Source organism: Echinops telfairi, unplaced genomic scaffold, assembly GCF_000313985.2.
Source record: "Echinops telfairi isolate 266 unplaced genomic scaffold, ASM31398v2 ScPeMD7_3;HRSCAF=10, whole genome shotgun sequence".
Classification (NCBI taxonomy): Eukaryota; Metazoa; Chordata; class Mammalia; order Afrosoricida; family Tenrecidae; genus Echinops; species Echinops telfairi.
This window is the reverse complement of record NW_022103899.1, coordinates 37618480-37642726: the sequence shown is the minus strand read 5'-3', so window position 1 is coordinate 37642726 and position 24247 is coordinate 37618480. Positions and strand designations below refer to the sequence as shown.

At 36.4% G+C, this 24247-nt stretch overlaps 1 protein-coding gene across 3 annotated transcripts in view; it reads left to right on the top strand.

Annotated features, from left to right (window-relative positions):
• The window catches only part of ERBB4 (erb-b2 receptor tyrosine kinase 4), a 708927-nt gene that overhangs the window by 422938 nt on the left and 261742 nt on the right, over nt 1-24247 (top strand). The window contains exons 15-17 of one of the 3 annotated variants that reach the window (XM_045295390.1): nt 4068-4112; nt 4234-4308; nt 22235-22367. In XM_045295390.1, coding sequence (XP_045151325.1) covers nt 4068-4112; nt 4234-4308; nt 22235-22367 — 253 coding nt within the window. The remainder of the gene's footprint in view (nt 1-4067; nt 4113-4233; nt 4309-22234; nt 22368-24247) is intronic. The other 2 variants (XM_045295392.1, XM_045295397.1) reach the window with 2 other exon arrangements.

The following is a 24247-nucleotide window of genomic DNA, read 5'->3' as shown; positions in this document are numbered from 1 at the left end:
AATCCAGGGTCCTATATGTGCCCCGCTGTTCCGCAGCACGGTGCTTGGAGATCCCGTAACCGGGCGATGACGTGTCCTGTGCAGTCTGTCCTGTCCAAATCGAGTATGAAGTTATGATGTTCCCAAGAAAGAGCACAAGGGCAGTGGTGATGATGGTTTGAATGGCTGTTATTAGTCCTAACTGCATGTAATAACTCCGTGATCGGTTAAATGTGAACTCATCAGCCCGGCTGCACATCTGAAAAACAACCTCGCTTTTCTATGCCAATGTTGTGTCAGATGGTTCCTGAGCCAATTAATGGAAATAGTCTTTCAAATCATATTTTTTTAGGAGGAAAGCTCTTGCTTTGAAGCCTCTTTAATGATTTTCTGCTAACAAAATTATCTGCGTAATACTTTAAAAGCATTTCTGATTCCAAAAGTACATTAAATATATTCTCTATAATAAGTTAGATACTTTTAAAATAAGTTATCCATTTAGCCCCTATGATAGGCTCACTAATGACCCTAGAGTGAAAGGGGAAAAGAAAACAAAAACAAAAACAAAATAAGAACAATGTCGCTTCCTGCCTTGGTTACAGGACTCCAATGACAATAACTTTATTACATTTTACTATTTTTTCCATTATTTTGCATTTAAAATCTTTTCTGTACCAGATAGAGTGATTGGTGAGTAGGTACAGAAATGAGAAAGATATATAAACATTGTGTGTTTTTGTTCACACAGTGTATACCCATCCATTAGAGTCTTCTACACAGCTGTTTGGAATAATGAAGGAAAATAGAAAATTTAGGAATATTTTTTCACACTTAAATATAGAAAAACAAAAGTTCCAAGAAAATTTATGAACTAAATTTAATATATAGTCAAAGTAGTGTAAGGCCCCGGGATTATCATTTCCTCATGGCAGTTCCTGCTAGCTTGTCTGTTTGATTTCCAACTAAACCAATATATTAAATAAAGACTAGAGATGCTTATTATCCAGAGAATTTGAAATTACCAATAAATGCTTTGTTAATATTAAAAGCATGATTCCATGTTATTAAATTTATAGATGCCTGAATATTTCTATCAGTCCTTTGAATATATTCAAAAGTTATATCATGAAAGAATTCTCCCTGGGAGAGAAAAGACAAGAGGGCTGTTTACAGAATTATTAAATTCTATATTTAGAATGAAACGTACAACAGTTTCCCATTTCCGTTTTAAAATATGGAACAGGTTTTGTCAGAATATCTCAGCTGTGCAGGCAACATGAGTACCTTTAGCTCCTGGACAATGAATAAATAAACATAAGAATAATTGATAGATTTCAATTATGGTGTCGATGAAGAATATTGAAGATACATGGCTGCCAGGAGAGCAAGCATCAATCCTGGAAGTGCAGCAGGAATGTCCCTTAGAAGCACGGTGGCAATGACTTACCCCCTGTACTTTGGGCATATTATCTGGAGGAGGACATCATGTTTGTTAGAGGGTCTACTAAAAAGAGGACAGCCCTCAGCAAGATGGATTGACGCAGTAGCCGCAACAATGGACTCCATCAGAAACGCATGTGAGGGCGGCACGCGATGAGAACCTGTTTTGTTCAGTTGTACGTACGACCTCTGTAAGTCAGAACCAGATCAATAACACTTAGTAACAACAGAGGGGCTATAAGTCGGCAAGAAATAGCAACTATTAAATACAGCTCACCTGTCATAATTTTCAACATGTTAGTTAATATTATGATATGACTTTCCCATTTTTTGGTTTGTAGTCTACTTTGGAATGCTAAATTTTTTGAGAGATTTATTATTTCATACCCTAATTCTGACCTTTAATTTGGGGTTTTGTGCCTTCAAATTTCGAGGCCAATCTGACACTCTGGATTCTTCTTCATATTGTCCTTGTTGCCTCATCTTGAACTATCCAGAGTTCATATAGTTTCTCTATGTACTGTAGGTTTCTTCTGATCAGTGCTTTTGCCCTCACTTTTATTGCCCTTTAGAAATCACCACTGCTCCAATACCAGTTCTCAGTATCCTAAACTTTGGTAGCCTAACTTCTCCATGTGGTTTACGATGATTTGAAGCGAGTTTAGGTCTTCTCTGCTCTAAGACCCCTACTCCTCCCTTTTCCAGTTTATCTTTTCTTGAGGCACCTCAGAAGACAAGCCTGATGATCTACTTCCTCAAGGTCACAGCCTGGAAGATCCCATGACCAATTCCGTTCTCTCATTATGAATCGGAATCAACTCGATGGCAGCTACCAACAACGTCACATCTATCAAACTCTACAAACCACATCTGCTTATACACCTGTCTCCTTCTTAAAGTGGGATCTCACTGAGAAGAGACTAAGCATCTCATGCATCTCCATCCTCCCTCCAGCTCCTGGAACAAGAAGGGCACTTAGTAGGAGTGCAACACTGTTTTTGAAAAAAGGATGAACGAGATTATTACATTACTCATACTTTCCCCTCAAGTAGAGTTTCACTTTCAAATATTTTTGTCCAAAGACACACTGCAAACTAACCAGATTCTTATTTGGAAACAAGTAGACTATTAATTTTACTCGATGGCAACAGTCTATTGAAAAAAAAAAGAAAAGCTTTTTGAAAAATAATAGCAACCTAGAAAAAAGGAATACAATGATAAGAGAGCTATTTGTCATATTTTATAAACGTTTTCAGTGGTTAATTGTCCAGTTGTACATATGATTTTTAGTATGGATTATTGTACCAATACAATGAATGCTATGTGCTCCAGTTATTTTTTACTTGCTCCTTTGCTTAAGACTTATGCCACAGATACGTACCTATATTTCTGTAGATTAAATGTTACTGTATTCTTAAATGAATCAAACTAAAAACTGAAATAAAATAATTCTTTATAGAAATGTTGAAACAAATATAGAAAAATGCAATAACTTATAGTCACTATATGTATATGCACTGATTTTAGTGTCATTTAAATGCTACTTAAATTGACTTTTCATATGAACAGCTATTTATGTCACATAAAGGTTTTAATTTCAGCTTGAGTTCACATGAGTAAAATACATAACCTCTAAATTAGCAACTAAATTAGATAGTTCTATAAATCTTAGCTGGTGAAGGGATCTCAGTATTGCCCTGCAGCTATTTATCTTTACTGAGAGAAAAGAGAAAAGGAAAACAAATTTTAGTTCATGGAAGATGGAAAAATAATATTGCTATAATAGTTCAGAATGAAACCCTAGGACCTATACTTCACAATTGTGTATACTTATATAATTCCATTTAAATGTTAATCTCAGCGGGTTCTTTAGATACCTGGGTCTGTTTATTCATTTCCTTTCATAGTATTTATTTATTTATTTATGTGTGATTTCAATATAGGCAGTTAAAAGAAAAAAAAACAAACCTGTTTGGTTTGCCCATCAGGACACTGCTATTTTTAAAAGAAATTGTCATGAGAAACTGGATTATAGCAAACCGGATATATATGTTAAAATGAATTCATAAACAAAAAGCTGGCTTAAAGACAATCACAACCAAGGAATTTCATAACAGAATGATGTGAATGATCCATGATGATAACATTAAAGCAGGATAAATCATTTTCTGTCAACATCAATATTCAATGAGCATTCAGCAGTAGACTATTCTATTGAATAACTCATTTCCTTTTCTAAAAACTCGTTTTGATTTTTACTTAAACTAAGGCCGCTAAAAGAAACCATATACATGAAGCAAGTAGAGCCACTGAAACACCAAGTTATCAAGACATATAGTCATGAATGTTGCAAGTGAATTGAGAGGATTAGAAATGACGGTGTATTTGGACGTTATCCAGGGAGAAAGGGTGTTATGTCTTTCACCATGAACTTGTTTCTTTGAACTCCACTTGGGTAGTAATTGCAATTCACATCTGCAAACCCATTAAGCAATAATCTTCTCACCAACATCAAATTCTTGGTGTTCTAAAATTATCCAATAATTATAATTAAGAAGTTGACACAACCGATATTTATCTCATTGGTTCTTTTTTTTTAAGTGACTAATATTTCTTTCCTTGTATTTTTAAACTTTGGTTTTCTGCAGGTGCATAGGCTCAAGTATTGAAGACTGCATTGGCCTGATGGATAGGTACTTGGTGTGCTTGCTACCCATGTCCCACCTCCGAGGCTCCATGTGTGAGCACTGGTGCATGTGTGTGCATGTCCCTGTGAATGGAGAGTGATGTTTTCTGTTCTGTGATTGCCTGCAGGTGTGGCGGTCCCACTAGTCATGACTGCATTTACTATCCATGGACGGGCCATTCCACTTTACCACAACATCCTAGGTAACATCTACCATGTTTCCATTTTGTCACTCAAATCCTCTCCAGATGATCATGGATTAAAAAAAAAATACTAACCAGTTGCACCAAATTTATAATATCTGATTTTAGAGTGTTATACAACAGACATAGCACATTTTATTTTTGAAGCCACATTGCTTGTCGCTTTTCCCTCTGTTCAAAATGCTTTCAATGCCTGTATCAATGATTCCCTTCTTCCAATGATATGCCATGCAAAGACGATTCTGAATTGCTCATCTGGGACATTAGTAGACAATTTTCATTCTTAACCCTGTAGATGAGTGCTGGGGGAAAAAAGAGGACTTTTTAAAGGATCAATTTGTAAAACGACATATTTTGGTAGGGTGTTTGTTGTTCAATCTAATTTGATTTCTGACTTTATATCTTTTTCAACTGGTTGGTATATTCTTTGGGAACCACAACTACCATAAAGCCAATATAGAAAATATTCTGTGTGCCTAAAAGTACAACTTGGGATTAAAAAGCACAGCTCATATCGATCTGTTCACACACACGTAAATGGACACTTGATGTCCATGGCGTGTCGTTTTTTTCACTTGATGCTCTTCCATTGTAGCGTACTCATGCATGACACAATTCCACAATGAAAATGAGCCAACAGCTAATGCACCCAACATGGACGAATCTCAAATACATTTTGCTAAATGAAAGAAGCCAAATGCAAAGGACAATATATGCTATGGTATATATGCTGGTCTCAAAAAAGCCAAAGTACAGGGACTTAGGCTAGTACAGAAAATGGGCCAGTCATTGGCAGAGGCTTGGAGTTAGTGTGAGATCGAGGAGCAGGGACATATGGAAATTTAGAGGACTGTTCGAAAGCCTCAGTACCGTGAGCGTGGTAATGGTTGTGCACATACTTAAAAACTATCAAGCTTTGAATTATAAAGAGTAAATTTTCTTGATGTAAATTATGCCTCAATAAGCCCTACATTTTTGTAAAGAAAATAGTAGCCTTACATTTTTATGTTAACAAATCCTTTGCATCTTTATGGTAAGATTACAATTAGCAAAATGTGAGTTGTAAGGCAAAATTACAATTAGCAAAATTTGAATTTTCAAGCAAACAGTGCATTTAAAGTAAACTTGTTCATTAGAGTGTAACATACAGAATAAAAAGTGCATATAACCTAAGGGTGAAACAGTGAATGGCTCAGAATGCAACAATATTGTAACAGGATCAAGAAACAAAAAATGATCAGAACTCAAACCTCCTGGAACATCCTCCCGAGGGTGACAGGAACCACTGCCCTAAATTGTCATACTACAAATCAGCTGACCTGATTTCGCCTTATATGTAAATTGAATCCTATCATAAATGCTGTTTGCATCTGGCTTCTTTTAGTATACATGATATTTATGAGATTGCTTCATGTCATTGAATAGAATCATCTTTTTTTTTACTTATATAGTATTGATTTTAATATTCTCAAAATATCAAATTAGTGATATGTTATACTAATACATTCTAATGATGTAAGTGGATAAATCAACTTCTATGAAGATATGTGCTATCACCGATTTATTTCTACAGCATCGGGTGCTATCAGAACTACACAGTGCAGGTGTTCATAGTGAGGTCAATAGTAAGAGCTAAAATACAAGGAAATTATATATATATATATACATAATTTACATATTATATATTTTTCCTTGTATATATTTTTCATGAAAATATATGTGAATGGATATAATTCATGAAAAAATGAAATCAAAAGACAGTAGAATTTGTTTAGAGAGTGAGAGATTATGAATAAAAAAAACCTAAAACCCAAAGTACAGTTTTATAAACCAAGTTCCATTTTAGATTGTCTCAAATTCATGAAATAATTGCTTTTTTCATTAGATTTTAGTTGATCTCCGGCGCGATCATCTTTAAGAGCATGCTTTCATTTGTTTGATGATTTTCTTATAAAAATTCCAGATGATTCCTAAGAGACTAAGAGTTAGGGTCTGAGAAACCACTGGGGTCGTTTTCTCCTGTCCTGTAGGGTCCCTGTGAGTCACAAGTGACTTGGTGCAGTGTGGTTGGGTTGATACACTCTCCAATTACATATGCTCACTTTGGAGTCCGTTTTTCTGAATGCAAATCTAAGCTCCATGACTTATGATATGTGAGATATTTCACTATTTGAATATTTCTTATATTCTCTGAGGCTGTGTCTTTGTGTACAAAATGGGGACATTGACAGGAATAATAAATTAGTTGTGAAAATTGAATACATGTTTGTAAAGTTCTGTGATAGTGCTGGACTTATAAAAATCACACATTCATTTTTTTTCTATCTTATTTTTCTATATATAAGGATTCCCAGCGGTTGGGGTGGGAGATAGGTATCTCAGACTAAGAAAGGAAGTTTCTCAAAATCTCCTAGGGAATGTTGATATATCCCACTATATTTTCCTACTAAAGATTTTCATGAACCCTTGTATGAAAGAGATGAAACTTTCTCTCTCTTCACTTTAAGAAATGTGCTTTTCAAACAATCAGATATATGAGGTCAAAAGGATAACACTTGTCCCAAAGCACAGAGAGTCAAAGAAGGGACCGGGACACTGGACGGATAGAAACTAGAAAGGCAAGCGGAACTGGGAAGATTGTTGACACATTGCAGGGATAAGTACCAATGTCAAGGAACAATGAATGCAGGAATTATGGAATGAGCAATTAATTTGTTCTATACTACAATAAAATTTCCAAAATGGATACAAGAGGGCTTTAATACATTTGTGGAAAATTGAATTATCTTTTCATTTCATTTCCCATGAACCCTTTGAAATGCACTCATATGCTGCAAAGCTAAATCCAAAATAAACACTCAAACAAGCAATGACACAATGTGTTTGTACCTGCTGTGCTGCTATGAGTCGAAATCAGCTTGATTGCAATGGCTTTTGATTTTACTTTAAGCTTGTGTTTTAAAATAATATAACCTGAGCTCTGTTGTACAAACCCATCAGATTTAACTGGCATGCCATACCCTGTTTATAAAATACATTGGAATTTACATGAAAAAAATTAGCCTGGACACACTGGGAAAATCTTTACAAGTATTAGTCACCTGGGCACAAATTGGATAATAAGCAGAAGTAACAGATACCTCAAACTTCAGGATCCAAACTCATGTGGTACATGCTTATCTCTCAGATCGAGGAGACTAACAGTAATATTTGAAGTTGTTTCCCATTCCCCACCTCCCTGATAGATTTTAGACTTTGTCTTAATTGACTCAAGTGAGTCTAATGTTAGAAGAAGGTCCTTGGTGGGTACAAATAGTTCAGCAATCAATGACTAATCAAATGTTGACGGTCCCCACTCACTCTGAGGCACGGGGAGTGCCACCCAGCTGCTTGCTTGTGAGCCCTCTGGAGTGAAGGGCTGTGCTTCCTATGAGGCCACCAGGGGTCAGAGTCAACTTGGTGCCCACCAACAGCAGCTAAAGAAATGACGTCACAGCAGTTGAAGCTAATGGTTTTTAGTTTGATGAAATGTTGTAGTGGAATATTATCAAAGGTCTAATTTTCTTTTAATGACAGATCCTTACAATTTCCATGTCCACTCGGCCTTTCAAAATATTGGTAGTTCATACCGTCTACTGCGACCCAGTATGCGGTACTCTGGTTCCTAACCTTGCTGGGGAGGAAAACAGAACTGAAGATTTAAATGAAAGCAGATGAAATGTTTCCTATGCGGATCAGCTTTGATTTTCTACGTGTGGTGCTGTTTTTTCCCAAGCTGGCAATTTGTGAATTGGTTTTCAGCACTCCATTTAACTTACTGGCTGCTGCTGGAATTTATCCCAGGAAGATTGGCTAAAATAGAATAGAACTCATTCATTCATTAGTTTTTACCTTTAGTCTCTTAGAATATGTCACTCAGATTGAACCTAATATTTGATATGTTAGAGCCTTTCTCTACTTTTGTTTGTTTGTTTTCCTGCCGGGCCTTAACAATGACGCTTACCTCTGATGATTTTTGCTTGTCCACCAAGAAGCCTCTGAAAAAATACACTAAGCAAAAAGATTACATGTTTAATTATTTGGGTAATATCTATTTTAACTTGGACATATTCTATGTCATATATATTTTGATCATCAGAAGTGCTTAGATTCTATCTATTTCTGTTTCTTGGACAAGCATAAATCTAAAACGTTAATCTTCCCCTATTATTCCATTAGTATTTAAATGTACTAATCTCAATAAAGCCTGCCCTGGTTGTGGTTAGGTGTGGTCCCATGTATAAGAGGATGAACCGTTGCTTGGCCCTCCCCCTTCTCACAATTGTTTTTCTCTTGGAGCCTAGGTCTATTGTTGCAGCTACAATGTCAATTCTTCTTACCAAGGGCCTTCCTCTTTCTTTCTGCCCCTCCTTTTACCAAGCACTGTGTCCTTTTCCAGGGACTGGTCTCTCCTGTTAACATGTCCAAAGAATGTGAGATGAAGTCTCTAAATGCTTGCTTCTAAGGAGCTTGCTGGCTGTACTCCTCCAAGACAGATGTTTGTTCTTCAGGCAGTGCATAGTATTTGTTCATATATATCTATATACATATATAATATTTGATTATAGATATACATATATGTATGTATATAGATATAGATATAGATATATACAAACTCATTGCCATTGAGTCAATACTGACTCATAGCAACCCTATAGGAGAGTGTGTGGGACTGTTGCTAACTCTTTACAGGAGTAGGAAGCCTCATTTTTCCCTTGAGGAGCAGTTACTGGTTTTGATCTGCTGAACTTGCTGATTGCAGCACAACTTTTAACCAGTAGGCCACAAGCACCAAGCCACACACACACACACACACACACACACACCATTTGTTAATATAAGACATCTTGGTAGAGCAAATTTATCCCAGGAATGACACATATAGATTTTTTCTCCCTGTGGTCATAATTTGGTACCAGTTTTACAGGTTTTTTCATGTTGACAAAGCATGTATATTTCATCATCTTCAATGGAACACTGATGGGATAAGTCAGACACCCCCAGAAAAAAATGTTTTTTTAACCGATTTAGTATAGCTAGGTATGTGTATGCACCCATGGATATTAAGTATTTCTGCAAGAGAATGCTAAAATATGAAAATCTGAGTCCGCATTTAAAGTTCCAAATGTTACCTACTTTTGAAATTGAAAATTCAAGAGTTTAAAATATATTGTACAGACTCTGCGATAGCTTTATTTTATAGTCTATTTATATATTATTTCAATTTTTGTCAATAGTAAACAATATTTAAGCAGAAATATTTCTTACGTGCAGGTTGTTTCTATTTTTATACTTGACATACATTCAGAAAGAGTTAAAATGATCTCTCATTGTATTTAGGCAAACATTGAATTAGACCCTAAGTATATATCTTTACTTTTTTTCATATTTCCTATTTAACTCAAGGAAGCTAATTAACTGGGACCCCCTTCTGTGATGTGGTTACATGAAATGATGTGTAGATATTAACTCAAATTGCTCTCTTTGTGCTTTTTATTACCTCAGCACATTCCCTAACTAATCACTCTGTCATAAGCATACAATTATTTTCCATACTGTGCTTAGAAAACCCCCAAATCCACTGCCATTGAATTGATTCTGATTCAAAGCCACAATGCATGTTATGTAGGAGCTAATTAACAGGGAGTACTTTGATTTACCAACAAGATTTCCTCCAAGAGATTTCATTCTCCACTACCATCTGCCCTCAACTCCAAGGTGGTACAATTATATTGTAATTCCTGATAACTCAGTATTGAAAGTTGGAAAAAACTGGTATGTTCTGTAAAACTTCACCCAATTACAATAATTTTTTTGAAAGAATCAATGACAAGAAATAGGAAGCTTACTTCTAATAAACTCTGAACACTTGTCGCCATTGTAATTGTGATGGCATTCTGTTCCCCTGCTCGTCGTAAAGCGTTCCATGTGCTGGGGTCCTTTACGGAATAATTATGGTACTTTTATTGTGGTAAAATAAAACAGCAACAAAACAACGACAGAAGCCCGCAAACCCTTTACAATAAAAGTATACTTCTTGAAGGGGAAAATTCCTTCTTATTTATATAAAAACAAAAATCTATTTTTAAAGCAATGTCTGTCTTAGAGATTTGTACCCCAAACCAGAATTCAGATTTAAATCTCAAAGCAGATAGAAAAATTATTGTGTGTACCAGGAAAGAAAGGTCCAGTCAGAAAAATTCAAACATCATCTCTTATTTTTTGCCCTATTGTAGTGTTGCTTTTTCTAAATTTCTCTAATTTTAGAGTTCATTTTGCCAACCTTCCAAAAAAATCCTAATATATCTGTCAGGTGTGTCATATTACATATTTGACAAGCATATAAATATGGTTATCACCATTACAAATTTACAGATGAGAAAATATTCTAGTAATTAAGCAATTGACAAAATACCACTTTTCTGGTAAAAGACAAACCCTAGATTTGAGTTCTGGTTTTTCTGGTTTTAAGGCAGAGTTTATGTGTGTGTGTGGAGGGGGAGGGGGGTCTTATTTTTATCCCTGCCTCTGGCGTTTGGTTGTCATCCACACGGTCAGCAGTTTGAAGCCACCAGCAGCTATGCCGAGGGAAGACTGGGCTTTCTACTCCCCAAACAGTTACAGTCTCTGCAAACCAGAAGGCGTGGCTGTGAGTCCGCATTGACTCAATGGCAGTGCGTTTGGTTCAGAGTGTACAAGTGGAAGAAGATTTAAGAGCTGAGCTACTCTTTAAAAAAAAAAAACATTTTATTAAGCCTCTCCTCGTTGGATATAAATTTCTTATTTTTGCGCAGCATATCTAAATTTAATCTGGTATCCTGTACCAATGCACACACAATAGAATAATGCCATAATCCAGGCATACAGGTTTTAAATGGCAATTCACTACACATTTGAAGCTCCCTGGAACATGGAAGAATGAAGTTAAAATATAATGATTTCTCTCCACAAACTTGTTGAAGCCCCCTAGGATATCTTAAATAGATGACTAAGTAATATATAAGAATAAACACAATCACTTGTTATTATTATTAGTTAATGTAGGAGCTAGTTAAAAATTCCAGAAAGAGATAGCCATACTGTGGTTCCTTATGAGAACCAGATGGGTCACTAATTTAATAAGGGCTCTTCCTACCTGACCCAACAGTGCACTGGGCCTTTTGTTAGGATGTTTGGTATTTGAGTGAAGGTACCACATAGTAGATGGATACGAGATTCGGAACTCAAGAGACAGAACTGCATCATATTTCTTATTTCAGTTTTTAACATTGGATGAAATTCCATGGACAGAAAGAATAGATGGAAACAGGAGTGAGGCGAAAGATACTTTATCAGTCAGAGGAAGGGCAAAGGAGTATAACAAAGGAGACTGAGACAAAGGAGGGATAGCAGGAAGATCTGGAAGTCAAAGGAAGAATATGAATATGTTCCCATGAGAGAGGTGGTGAGACTTTATGTGTGTGATGTGGATCAGAGAGGAAATATTGAGAAGACATGGGGAATCTTGAAAGGCCAGGAACATTTTCACTGGAGTTTTGGGAAAGAAATGGACTTCATAAATAAAATTGATCTATAGGAGGAAGAAGTGGAGAAAACAGAAACAGATAATTTTATAGATAAAAATAAATATTTCAATATACTTTGCTGTAAAGGGGAAGATAATAAGAAATCAAGGGATAGGCTTTGGTTTGTAAAATCTTTTTCTCCCCTTACGTGAAGAATCAGAAGCTGCTAGGACCGTCTGAGTGAAAATGGATTCATCAGAAAGGATGGAAACCGAGGAGTAAGTGGCCCGGTTGGCCATAGAAAGTACTGGGAAATACAACCACATGTAACTGGAAGTTACTCAAGACTGTGTAGGTAAATAAAGACTCAGAGAGATTTGATAGTGCTAGGAGACAATTCAAAGCTTATCTTATTTACAAAGAAGATATGAATAGTGTCATCAATTGATATAAGAGGGAGGCAATTTGGAAATTTGAAGAAAGAAGAGTATGAAGTAATTGGAGCTAGAGCAGCATCCATGTAGACTTAGAGTGGTATTGCTGGACAGAGACAGAATGTTCCCTGGATATTTGCAGTCATAAATCAAAATTATCCTAGTCAATATGCTGTTCTATTAGTCATGTTATTGTAGTTCAGATATAGGCTCATGCACTTAGAGAATTGGATTGATTCATGATTCAAGTTTCACCAGGTGAGCGCTTAAGCAAGGCTGTAGGGGCCGGTGAAGGGAGGATAGAAAAATAAACAAGTAAACAAATGATAACAACTAAAAAACTCCAATCTCAATTCCCAGATTCTGTCTTGTGGTGACCCTGTGGGACAGAGCAGAATGGCTCCTGTCAGTTTCCAAGGCTGTACATCTTCATGGGAGTAGAACACTGGTCTTTCACCTGCAAAATGGATGGTTTTAAACTTGTGACCTTGACGTTGGCAGCACAATACGTAACCCACCATGCCACCAGGGCTCCTCTGATGATAACAAAGGGTCATGGAAACTAATTTGAGTAATGGGGGAAATTTTCAGATAATGAAAGTTGATGTACAACAAAGATAATGTAGGGTGAATGGCCTATAGATTTTAATAGCTTCTACTATTATCAAAATAGAGAAACCCGTGTTGATGAGCTAGGAGGAGTAGATGTATTCATCTAAAAGTAGGGTACTTGAAATCAGTATTCTGGAAGTGGTGCAGATATTGATAATTTAGTTTTATCAATGTAAGAGACTATGGAAAGTGATAAGCAGAGAATTTTGAAGCCAAGAATATTGAAATGGGGAGAAATGAGACAATGTAACAAATATTTCAGACTTAAAAATTCATCGCCCACTTATAAATCGACTGGATATGAAGAAATAGGAGAGAAAACAGTTAATAATGATATCTATATTTCTAGCTTGCAAATTCGATGGATGTTGGTGACGTTAACTGAGATGTGGCATAGTGGGTCGATGAGTTTGTGATGTCATCAATCATGGTAGTTTCCTGAAAATGCTAGAAGAATTGGGGAGGCAAAGCAAATGTGAAAAGTTTAGGTTTGAATAATAAAACAAATCACCATTTTATAAGGCGATAATAAATAGAAGATAGAAAAAGCTACAAATAGTCACACCGTGATGGTAGTAGAAGTCAGAGGGACTATTTACTGATCTATGCTCTCTATGAGGATGTTGATGAAGTGAACATATGCAATGAGCGAGGGTCTGGTAGAGTAGTTACAAATAAACACTCTGATAGTTTCTGCCTTTAAAACTGTCTGCATTAATTCAAAAATCAACAATAATCTTCGATGTGCTGTTTTATGAGCTTCCAACTTGATGGTCACCCTATTTTATTTTTGCATGGGAAATACAGATTGTAGTTTTCTATCAGTGGTCTACAGCAGCAAGGAGTGAAGGTTGGGCACCTTAACTGCTATCTCTTGCTTGCAAATGAAGCTGTATTGGTACAGTGGTCAAATTCTCTTCTTTCTCGTGGGTGTTATGGATTTGATTAGTGGCCACCATGAGTTTTTCAGCAGTACATTGTGTGTTGCTGTGATGTTGCACAGGTTACACTATGCAATATCATAGCCCCTAAAACAGACTAGGAAGATATTCCGTGTTCAGCAACACAGTCCCTTAAAAGAAGTAGGGAGAAAGGCTTAGTGGTCTCAGTCCAAACCACAGGTAGAGGTTTGCATGCGTTCATGTGACTCAGGGGCCAGCTAAGTGGCAACTAACAACACCAACTCACTACTTTCCCTAATTGACCCAACCCAGTCCATACTAAACTTTTGCACTAATCAGGTGGTATGACTACATGCTTGAGCATAGATCCATCAAACAGAGCAGTGAGCATATGTAATTTTTTTTAAATGCTGAGAAAAAGGAAGTTTATAGAGGTGTATGAGTTCATAAATTTTAAAGGAAATACTTTTTGTTTCTTTATTATTGTAGATTGCCTCCTAAATGACTATTTGCAGAACAAAGAAGTTTTCAAATGCTCTTTTCTGAATATCCATGGGCAATACATAGCATGTGCTATGGCTGTATTGTAATACATCCATATTATTTTAATAGTAGAAAAAATAAACAAGCAACAGATTGAAAAACTAATACTTTTTCTATAACCAAAATCTGCTTCCTGTAGATGTATTTGTGTCCTCCATCATAGGAATGAATTATTATGCATGTAAATGAAATGGTTTCAGGCAAATTGTAGGTTGTTTTGCAATTACATTATTTCAATGTCATTTGAAGGGACATTGGTTCGCACCTCCTTCCTCCCTCTATTTATCTAGTGGCTCTGATTCTGTATCTAGCATCTGCAAAATTATAACATCTTCTAAGCAACAGCTTTTGGGGAAAAAATGGTTTTCCCCATAATTAGAAATGTGTTCTAATTAGAGATTGGGTGTTTCTATAACTTGAAAAAGGAGTTATATTACTAAACATTGTTATTAGATGCTATAACTGTGTTTTCATGAATCACAATAAACCACCCCTTAGAATATAAAAAAATCACCCAATCAATGTTAAAAGCAGTATTTAAAGTGGGTGCAATGACCAAAAGCCTTTGTGAAGGAGGGTTTGTTTGTCTTTTCTCAAAGTCCTCTGTGAGTTTTTAAAACACAGTCACCAGAAACCGCCTCAGCCTTTCATTTATTTCCTTGGGTTACTTCCAATTTACTATGCGCTCCGACATTAGAACAATGAGGTGTTTATGTTTTGCCAAGTTAAAGCTAAAGAAGATTTTTTATGTTCCCTTTATAGACCTTCCAGTACAATATTTGTGTGAGATGAATGAAGTGGGGCAATATTTTCCTGTGTATAAATTTTAATCATTATTTGGTAATGAGTGACAGCTGCCATGCCATCCATAGGAACACATTTCAATTCCACAATTGCAAAACTTTACAAGTTTCCACCCAGTGGGGACATATAGGCCGTCTCCACTCCCCACCCAGCTCTCCTGTCCCCTTTCAGTGAGCTTATTAACCACTGTTGTAGTTAAAGTCCAGCGAGTGTCCAAGTGTGAATGCGGACGCAGTAGGCTTAATGGGATCCTTAAGGCTGTTAAGAGTGAAAGGGCCTTGTTCTCTTCTCCTTTCTGTACAAATACGATGATCTTGAGATAAGCTAGTTGCCTGTTCAAAAGCCAGGCAAGAAGGGAAAAATCAGAGCATAGTTTCTCTTTTCAGTTGGGACTGTATTTGACAACCAGTAAAAAATAATTCTACTTTAATTCTTAAATCCAACTGAAGCTGTGTTTTATGACTTTACATGCCAGGAAATGTAGAAGGAAGATAGCTGTTGGCATGACACTCATGAATCAGTAACATGGGCCCAACACCTTTGTGTTTCTCTTGAGGGGTGGGGGAGTGGGGGTGGAGAAACATGGAGGCTGTAGCTCTAGGACTTTTTACAAAAGTTAGAAGTGGACAGAAAGACTCTTGCAGCTGTCCTTTTAATTACAAAGTAAAATCTTTCCAGGATCTTTTAAGTAGACTTTTGCTTTCATCTCATTGAGCAGAAATGTGTTATCACACCCAGATGCAGGGAGCCTGGGGAAGCTATTGTTTTTTTTAACTCTCAACATAGGAAGGTGTCAAGAAGTGAGGGATAGGAGGAACTTTCCTACATTGTGGAAACACTGAATATAGGTGAGTCTAGGGAAGAGCTCTAGACTGGAGATATAAAATTGCTGTTCATCATTACAAATAAAGCAATTGATAACATAACTAGAATATCTGAAGAGTAAGTACACAGTAAGAGTTGAAGAAAGCGTACAGCTGCAGTTCATGGAGCCAAAGGGAAAAGAGCAAAAAATAACTTTGAGTGAGCAAAGAGCAGAGAAAATGGTGTGATAGATTTCAAGGGAAGATGATGTTTCAAGATAGGAAAGTGACCACATACAAAACGCTAATAAGAGACTGATTGAGGTCAGGCCTGAAAATCACTTTCTGATTTAACAAAAGGACACCATCGGTGACCTTGATTAGAGCTGAGGGAATGACTAAAAATAGTGTTGCTACTTTTCGTGCCAGAGAGTCTGTTCTGATTCACAGTGATCGGGTGCACAGCACAGCAAAGCCCTGCGTGCTCCTCTGCCTCCCTGGAAAGTGTCCTTTGTCTGGGGCCTTGTTGCAGCCGCCATGTCTACTCATCTTTTTGAGGGTTTTCCTCATTTTCCTTGATCATCTCTTTTATCAAGCTTCATGTCTTCCTCCAGAGACTGGTCCCTTCTGATAACATGTCCTAATTATGTGGGACACAGTCTGATAATTCTTTCTTCTAATTCATATTCTAGTTGTAAGTATCCTAGGTTAGATTTGTTTTTAATATTGTTGTTGTTGTTGTTGTTCTGGAAGTCTATGATATATTTAATATTCTTGGCTCATGACAAATTCATATTGGCTCATTAATGCATTTAGTGATGGGAGATGCAAAGTTTGATTTTGTTTTCTTTGAGAAATATGCAACAAAACCAGTAGAATGTGAGGGTAAGCAACAAGCTGATAGAGGGCCAAGGGTGGAGAATGGCAACACTTTCAACACTTTTAAAAAAAAAAAGCCATTACCATTGAGTCAGTCCCAACTCGGTGACCTTGTTGGGCAGACAGAGTTGAACTGCCCCATTGTGTTTCCTTGGGGCCCTGCTGGCATTATTAGGTGCGAATTAGGCTACTATCCACAAAGATTTATAGCCTGAGAAACTCCATGTATATTCCAGGTGAACTTAAATGAGCTTGATGGTCATAAGTTTGTTTTGTTTTGTTTTCCTTTCTAATCACTACACGAACGGGTCATTAGAATTTTCTTCCACAATTGCCATTGGGTGGATTTGAACGGCCAAGTTTTAGGTTAGCATTGAGAAGGACATCATGCTTGGTAAAGTAGAGGGGCACAATAAAGAATAAGGCCCTGGACAAGGTGGATTGATGCAGGGACTGAGACAATGGTCTCAGCATCATAACAATTGTGAGGACGGAAACACGCAGGCGTTTCCTTCTCTTGTATGTAGGGTCGCTGTGAGTTAAAATCATTTTGATGGCTTCTAACAACGACAGCATATCCACTTTAGCACTTGGAGAAATTCATAGGAGGATGATATCTGTCTATCCTCAGGATGAAATAGTTAGCTATGAGAATGTTTGCCGCAATGTTGAACGTAAATGATTGTAGACGTTCTTTAGAATGACATATTTTATTGAAAGACTTGAATATTGTTTATAAAGACAAGGAAGGAATTGCAATGAAACTATTAGATATTGTTTTCAGAAGCTAATCCTAGAGAGAAAAGAATCCATGTGATATCTGCATATTGGTTTAATGAACCTGTGAAGTATGAAATCCTTTAGCAATATGATGCTATTGAGTAAAATGTCACGTTTATATATTTAAAATGGAGTTGGGGAAAACGAGTCATCCTAACACCTGGAGACAGACCAAGAAAGGTTCATATCTGTCTTGGACAGGATAGCGTGCACTGTGCTTCATTGGCTTCAGGTGTTATGTTATTAGTCATAGATAAGAGATCTCAAGTCCTAATCAAAGGAAGCAGACATACTGTATACCCTGGGTTTCATCAAGTAAAAACTGTACCTGTCAACTGATATCTACCTCAGTATTTGACCTACATCGCTTTCATTTGTTCAAAAAGACGTGTCATGTTTTATCAGCAGGTGGAATTCTAGGTCACAATGTAAGCACAATTTTCAGGAGGAAAAGTGCTATTAATGTGACCCTCCTTGCCTTAGGCAGTTAACCATAAAATGTCTTCTGGGGGAACATCAACATTTCCAAGTGTTTGGGGTCTCTTGCTTCGTATCTGAACTGCGTTGGATAACACAGGACAGTGTAGAAGGGCAGTAGGCACTGTCAGCTAGGTACCGCTCATCTTTGCCTTTCTTAAAAGAAATCAGATTTTTGGTAAGACCCCAAATTAAATCCTCAAAACTGTCTTCTCACTAAGAAAATAAAGTGAACCAGATAGCTTCAAAATAACGGCACTTTAAAACATTCATAAACATCAAGGATATAAAGCATTTAATAAACTCGAACATAGCAATGCAGATAAAATGATAATGTGCTTAGAATTATATTAGTAACTTTTTTTTAGCACAGAAAAAGATAAATGATTAGTTGATCTCATCCTTACTGTTTTAAGGGTATACTTGACATTGAAGTGGCCTATTTTCTACTCTTCAAAGAGTTTGGTCATTTTTAAATGGAGAGCCAAGCAAGCAAGCAAATAGCATTCTTGTGGCAGGTAGAGGATTTCACAGTCTTCAGATGCCGTGTGTTTGACCCTGATGATCATGTGACCAGTGTCAGATTTAAGATCCTTAGGAGCCCATCTGCCTCACATCCAGTAAAAAAAAACTCAAAAAAAACCTTCCTTTCAGAACCATAGTTTAGTTTGCAATAGCCATCATTAGACCCAGGAGAGACGTAAGCATGCAGCAATTGAAAGAAGCAACGTAAATAGCTATCTCTTTTCCACCAGAGGTACCACATACAAAAATATTTTATTCCCTACTTTTTAGCATTAAACTACAGGGGAAACGTAGCATATATCCTACACCTGAAAATAGTTAAGAATCCTCACAATGGAAGAAGTAGATAATGTATGAGTATAAATAATAAATACTGGTGTTTCAGATTAACTTGGATTCATGGAACACAGTGTTAATTGTAACAAACATAATGATTATTAAGTGTCTTAGAGACATTAACCTATAATGAATAGAAAATATATGCAAAAGTACTTAGAAAGTAGACAAGGAATAGTAAAATGAAATCTTAATTGAAAAACTAATAAGCCTAGTAAACATTCAAGGGAAAAAAGGCCATTATTATAAAAGTGAACTTTTCAATTTCTTTGCTTAATTTTCTGAAATTTAACCCAATAAGTAGAAAAGGATTCTTTTGAAACGAAAAGAAAATTCAAAAATACACTTTAACAAAAACACAGAACTTTAGAGCAAATGTTCATACCATTGTGAGGCAACTATTCTTACATTGTATTGTGTATTAGCCCAGATTTTGTCCAAATGGACTATAGACTCAACAATCAGCAGCAGCAACACTCACCATTGAGTTTCTCATGTGATGTTTCAGATGATGATTTCTCAAATGAGGCTCCAAACATCTTATAGGTTCACTTGTCTAAATCTGGTTAGTGCCTAACTCATCTGGCTTTTATATCTACTTTCTTTTTGATCTAAGTGAACACTTTTCAAAAGGACATTCACTTCTTAAAATGAATAATCAGTTTGTCTCACAGAATGATCAACTTGACTGATTTTATCCTTTATCCTTTATAGTCAAGAGTAGATTCTAATCACAAATGAAGAATTTGGGCTCTTGAAATAAGCAACAAAATATATGTATTTGTGTGTGTGATTTTTAGCAGAAAGTGTAGTTCGTTTTTTCTTCAGTTTGTTTGTATTTCTGCTGTTCTAGAAAAGCAGCAGGAGAAACAGAAAGTAAAGAAATCCACATGATCCAAAAAAAAGTTATCCAGGGAAAATACTGAAAGAGAATAATAATTAGAAAAATATAGAAAAAAGTTCTCTATTGACTTTTTAATTGGTTTATTTTTCACTACCCCAATCAATCAAGTAGTTATAAGGTGACTGTTAACCTCCATTTGAATTTTATGTAGATAATTTTCTTTATTCTATTGGAGGAATTTTTTATTTGTTTTTAAATGAGTAACAAGCACAGCCAAGAGAATATATATATATATATATATATTACAAATATACAAATTTTTAGAGTTTGGTCCAATTTTACTATTTATATAGATTTTCCATAAATTAAAAACTAAACTGAGAAAGATAAAATATTACCCTTCTACAATTGTGGCTTTTCAGTGATATATGTGTTTCAGCTGAAAAATATGCCTTGGGGTTAAGAACCTAAAATCTTTTCTAAAATTATATTCAAGTGGCATGCTCCAAAATATCATACACAGAAAAACACATCACAATGATGCGTTTGTGTCCATCGTATAATATAATTTTCTTAGCATAGATTTTTATATCTTTCAAAAATCCCATTTAAGAGAATCCTCGTGAATTATGGCAACATTTCAGCATGCTATTCTACTTTGAGCTGCCATGAAGCAACCTTAGGATGAACGATTTTTTAAGGTTTTCTGAAAATTTATGTAACAATATAGCCATCATAATTTTTAAAGCTATGACTGCATTTATTGAAGAAGTAGCACAGCTTTTGTTATTTCTAAAGCTCTTCAAATGTTTAACATTTTATCTAGCATCATCCACTATCATTATTTCTAAGATATCTTTGAGCAAAAGTGCATTTTGCAAGAGCAAGCTTTTCTTTTTCTCAGAGACTGTAGCTGTATGGTAATAGTAGCTGCTTCTAGAAATAGGAATGCAGAATATAAAATGCTTTTTGGAAAGCATGGGAGTACAGGGAATTCTTTTTTTAGTTTTGATATCTCTCATGGTTCCATGATCAAATATTTATTCGGTAGTATCTAGGTGATTTGCCCTGAGCTATTTGCTTGACATGTGAAATTAATATAAGACCGGACCCTCACTAGAGAAAGCTCAGATAGAGTACCACAGAATAAGGTGTTATAAAAATATCACTGTCCGAGCATAGCAAAAATTTGCCTTGGAAATTAATATGACGTGATTAGTTTCAAAATTTACAAAATTTTGAAGAGAAAAAATTTTATGAGATTAAAAATGTGTTAGAGAAATATTTTGACAATTAGAATATCTCATCTCTTCTTCATCTCCCTCTTTATTTACACTGTTTCATATAAAACCTAATGAGAGGGTCTGTTTTATTAGCATATGAGGTTGAGGTGTACTTTGGGGTTTCATACTTTTGTCTTCACTATCTCTCACTTAATTCTTATCTTCTCCCTGACAGTTCGTCCTACCAGAATTTCCCTTTTGGATTATAGACAGCAATAATAACAATAACAACTCTCTTCTTGGTGCCCTAGTACTCCAGAGGTGGGAGCTTATGTCGCTAGACCATCCATCCACTTTTGCTTCAGAGCAAGGTTCTCCAGCAGGAGCGCTTTTGGTGAACAGGAGGCAATGTCTGCAGACATGTCCCTGTCTAGAGAAAAGGAATGCTATTTCCCTCTAGTGGACTGGAGGCCAGGAATGCAGCTAACCACCCTTCAACAACACAGAATGGGCTCCTAGAACCGTCCTCTATCCGCCCCCCAAAATCACTGCCATTGAGTCCAGAGGGACTCATAGCAGTCTTATAGGACAGGATTGGACACCCATGTGAGTTTCCTAGAGTGTACCTGGCAATGGGAGAAGAAAGCCCGTCTTCCTCCCGTGGGGTGGATGGTGGTTTTAAGCCTTGCCTATCAGAAGTTGATGTGTCACCCGAATGCCGTGGTCCCATGGAAGAGCCACATAATTAGGCCCAATTGTCATGCCACTGTTGAGAAAGTAAAGAAAAATGTTGAATTTTCACACAAATCATGAGAGTTTTTTTTTTTATGCTGAAAATAATATTACATAGCACAATATTATAAACAATTGGCTTTTAAAAAAGATGAAAGCTAAAATTGAAATTAAAGCAATTAAGAATATACCCATATCAACATTTTGACACATACTCTTCATTCTGTTACAAATCTTACAACGAACTGCGTGGTGTGGTTCCTCATCCTCACAGACTGGTTTTATATTTTATGTGCATGGTTAATACTTAATATAAATAAACGTTCTTACAAAACACTTACAAAACAAAAGTGTTTTGTCGTAATTGTAATGCATTTTAAATTTGTACTTCTACTGACTAGATTTGTGATATCTGGATCAAATTGTGTACCACTGCTCTTTCCTCGGTCTCCTCTCCTTTCCTAATTGTTTTCCCTTCCGGTTGGCAGAACGCCCCTGATCGCAGCTGGCGTCATCGGCGGGCTCTTCATCCTGGTCATCATGGGCTTGTCCTTTGCAGTGTATGCCCGAAGGAAGAGCATCAAAAAGAAAAGGGCTTTAAGAAGATTCCTGGAAACGGAGGTACGGGGGTGCTTTCTTCTCCTTGTGTGTTTAAAGCTTTTTATTATTCAGTGCCTAACGTTAGGATTCAGGTTTTTTGTTTGTTTGTTTTTGTTTTTTGTTCAATTAAAATTCTGCTTCCTCACCTGCTGAGCCTTTGTGTTTCATGATAGGTCAAATAGGTTTAGCCAAAAGCTAGGTTAGTGAAAAGTAATCCAAACAGTTTCATGACTTGTGGAGGATGAATGGCATGAGTCATTTGCGATTCAAGATAGACTTTTTTCTTTCCTTAAGAGAAGGGCAATCTGGGTAGAGGGTACATCAGTAATGGGGGATGTAGAAAATATTAGAATGAGTTTGCTTTTTTCTGGTTTAAAAACTGTCAGGTAGGAAAACAATGTACAGATTAAATAACCTCCCCCCCCCCAAAAAAAAGTAAAATGATAGCAAGACACACTTACTGCTATTGAGTCAATTCTGAATCATAGTGACCCTATCGGGCATAGTAGAACTCCCCCACCCCCCATGCCCAATTCTGGAGTTTCTGAGACTGTAAATATTTATAGGAGCAAACAGCCTCATCTTTCTTTTATAGAGCAGCTGGTTGGTTTGAGCTTGTGAACTTGTAGATAACAGTCAAATGACTAACTCACTATGCTACCATGGCACCTTAAGCTTCACTAGGGACAATAAATTACATTTTAGCGATCTTATTATACCAGTCACTACAGCTTGGAGGATAAAGCTGGGTTGTAATCAGACAGACCTTACAAAAATAGTCATGAGTTAAATATCACACATGACAGTTATTGTGAATATGGAAATTATCCATAAATGACTACAATTTATTTCCTTATTACCAAACTGAAGTCTCTAGTATGCAAACTGGTAGTTTTCATGGATGTACAGGTGGCAGGAGAAAAAAATTACAAAATACTGCATTACCAGAATCTTTTTAACATCTATCCTAAGTCTTCGTACTGATAAGAGGGGCCTTCGTAAAATCCTTGAAATTCAGCGACAGTGGGAATATTGCATGCACATTTTGAAGCCCGTTTATCCACAACGTTTGTCTGCCTGAAGAAGGCAGTGATTCTCTTTTCATACTCAGATTTACTGACTTTATCTCCTCCATCATCGCCAGTATTAACCATCTTTTCCCCTTAAAATTTACAAGAAGGAGAATGTTGTCATTTAAGGCTCCATCTAGGAAACATGTACCTTCAAAGAATTAAAATGATCTAAAATGAGAAGTGACTGGGTCACAATAGGTATATTCAAATATGAACTGAATGCCTGCATAAAATCAGTACGATCACTTTCAACCTTGCACATATAAATATAAGGGTATGTCAAAAAGTATCACTAATAGTGGCCGGTTCATACTTACCCAGGTTTATTCCAGACAAACAAACAAAAACCATCCAAACATGTCTGTGTAATCAGAGGATGGCTGAAGACAAATGTTCTCAGTAATACACTTCATCTCTCTAGGTTGCCTTCAAAATTAGGTTAATTTTTGTGCCCCAGAGGAAAAATTATTTTGAGGGTTTAGTTAATATGAACTTTTTAACAAAAATCAAATTGACATCTTCCCAAATCATTGAAGATTTTCAAGAGGCATGCTGCTCCATAGAAAATAATAGTTGTAGATGATTCAAGCGATTTGCAAGGTTGGGCAGGCCTGAAAGGTGATCCAAGAGAGGGAAATGGGGCTCTCAGTGCATCGTGGACGTCTTTCTTCAGTACCAGAGGTTCTTCCCCATACACTTCCGCTTCAAGCAGCTGACTGCTGCCCAGGTTTTGCTATAGACTCTGTATGTTCTTTCCATTTTCTTTTGATGATGCTTCCATCATTCAGTATTTTGTCCATCGACTCAATCTTGCAACTCAAGACTTGA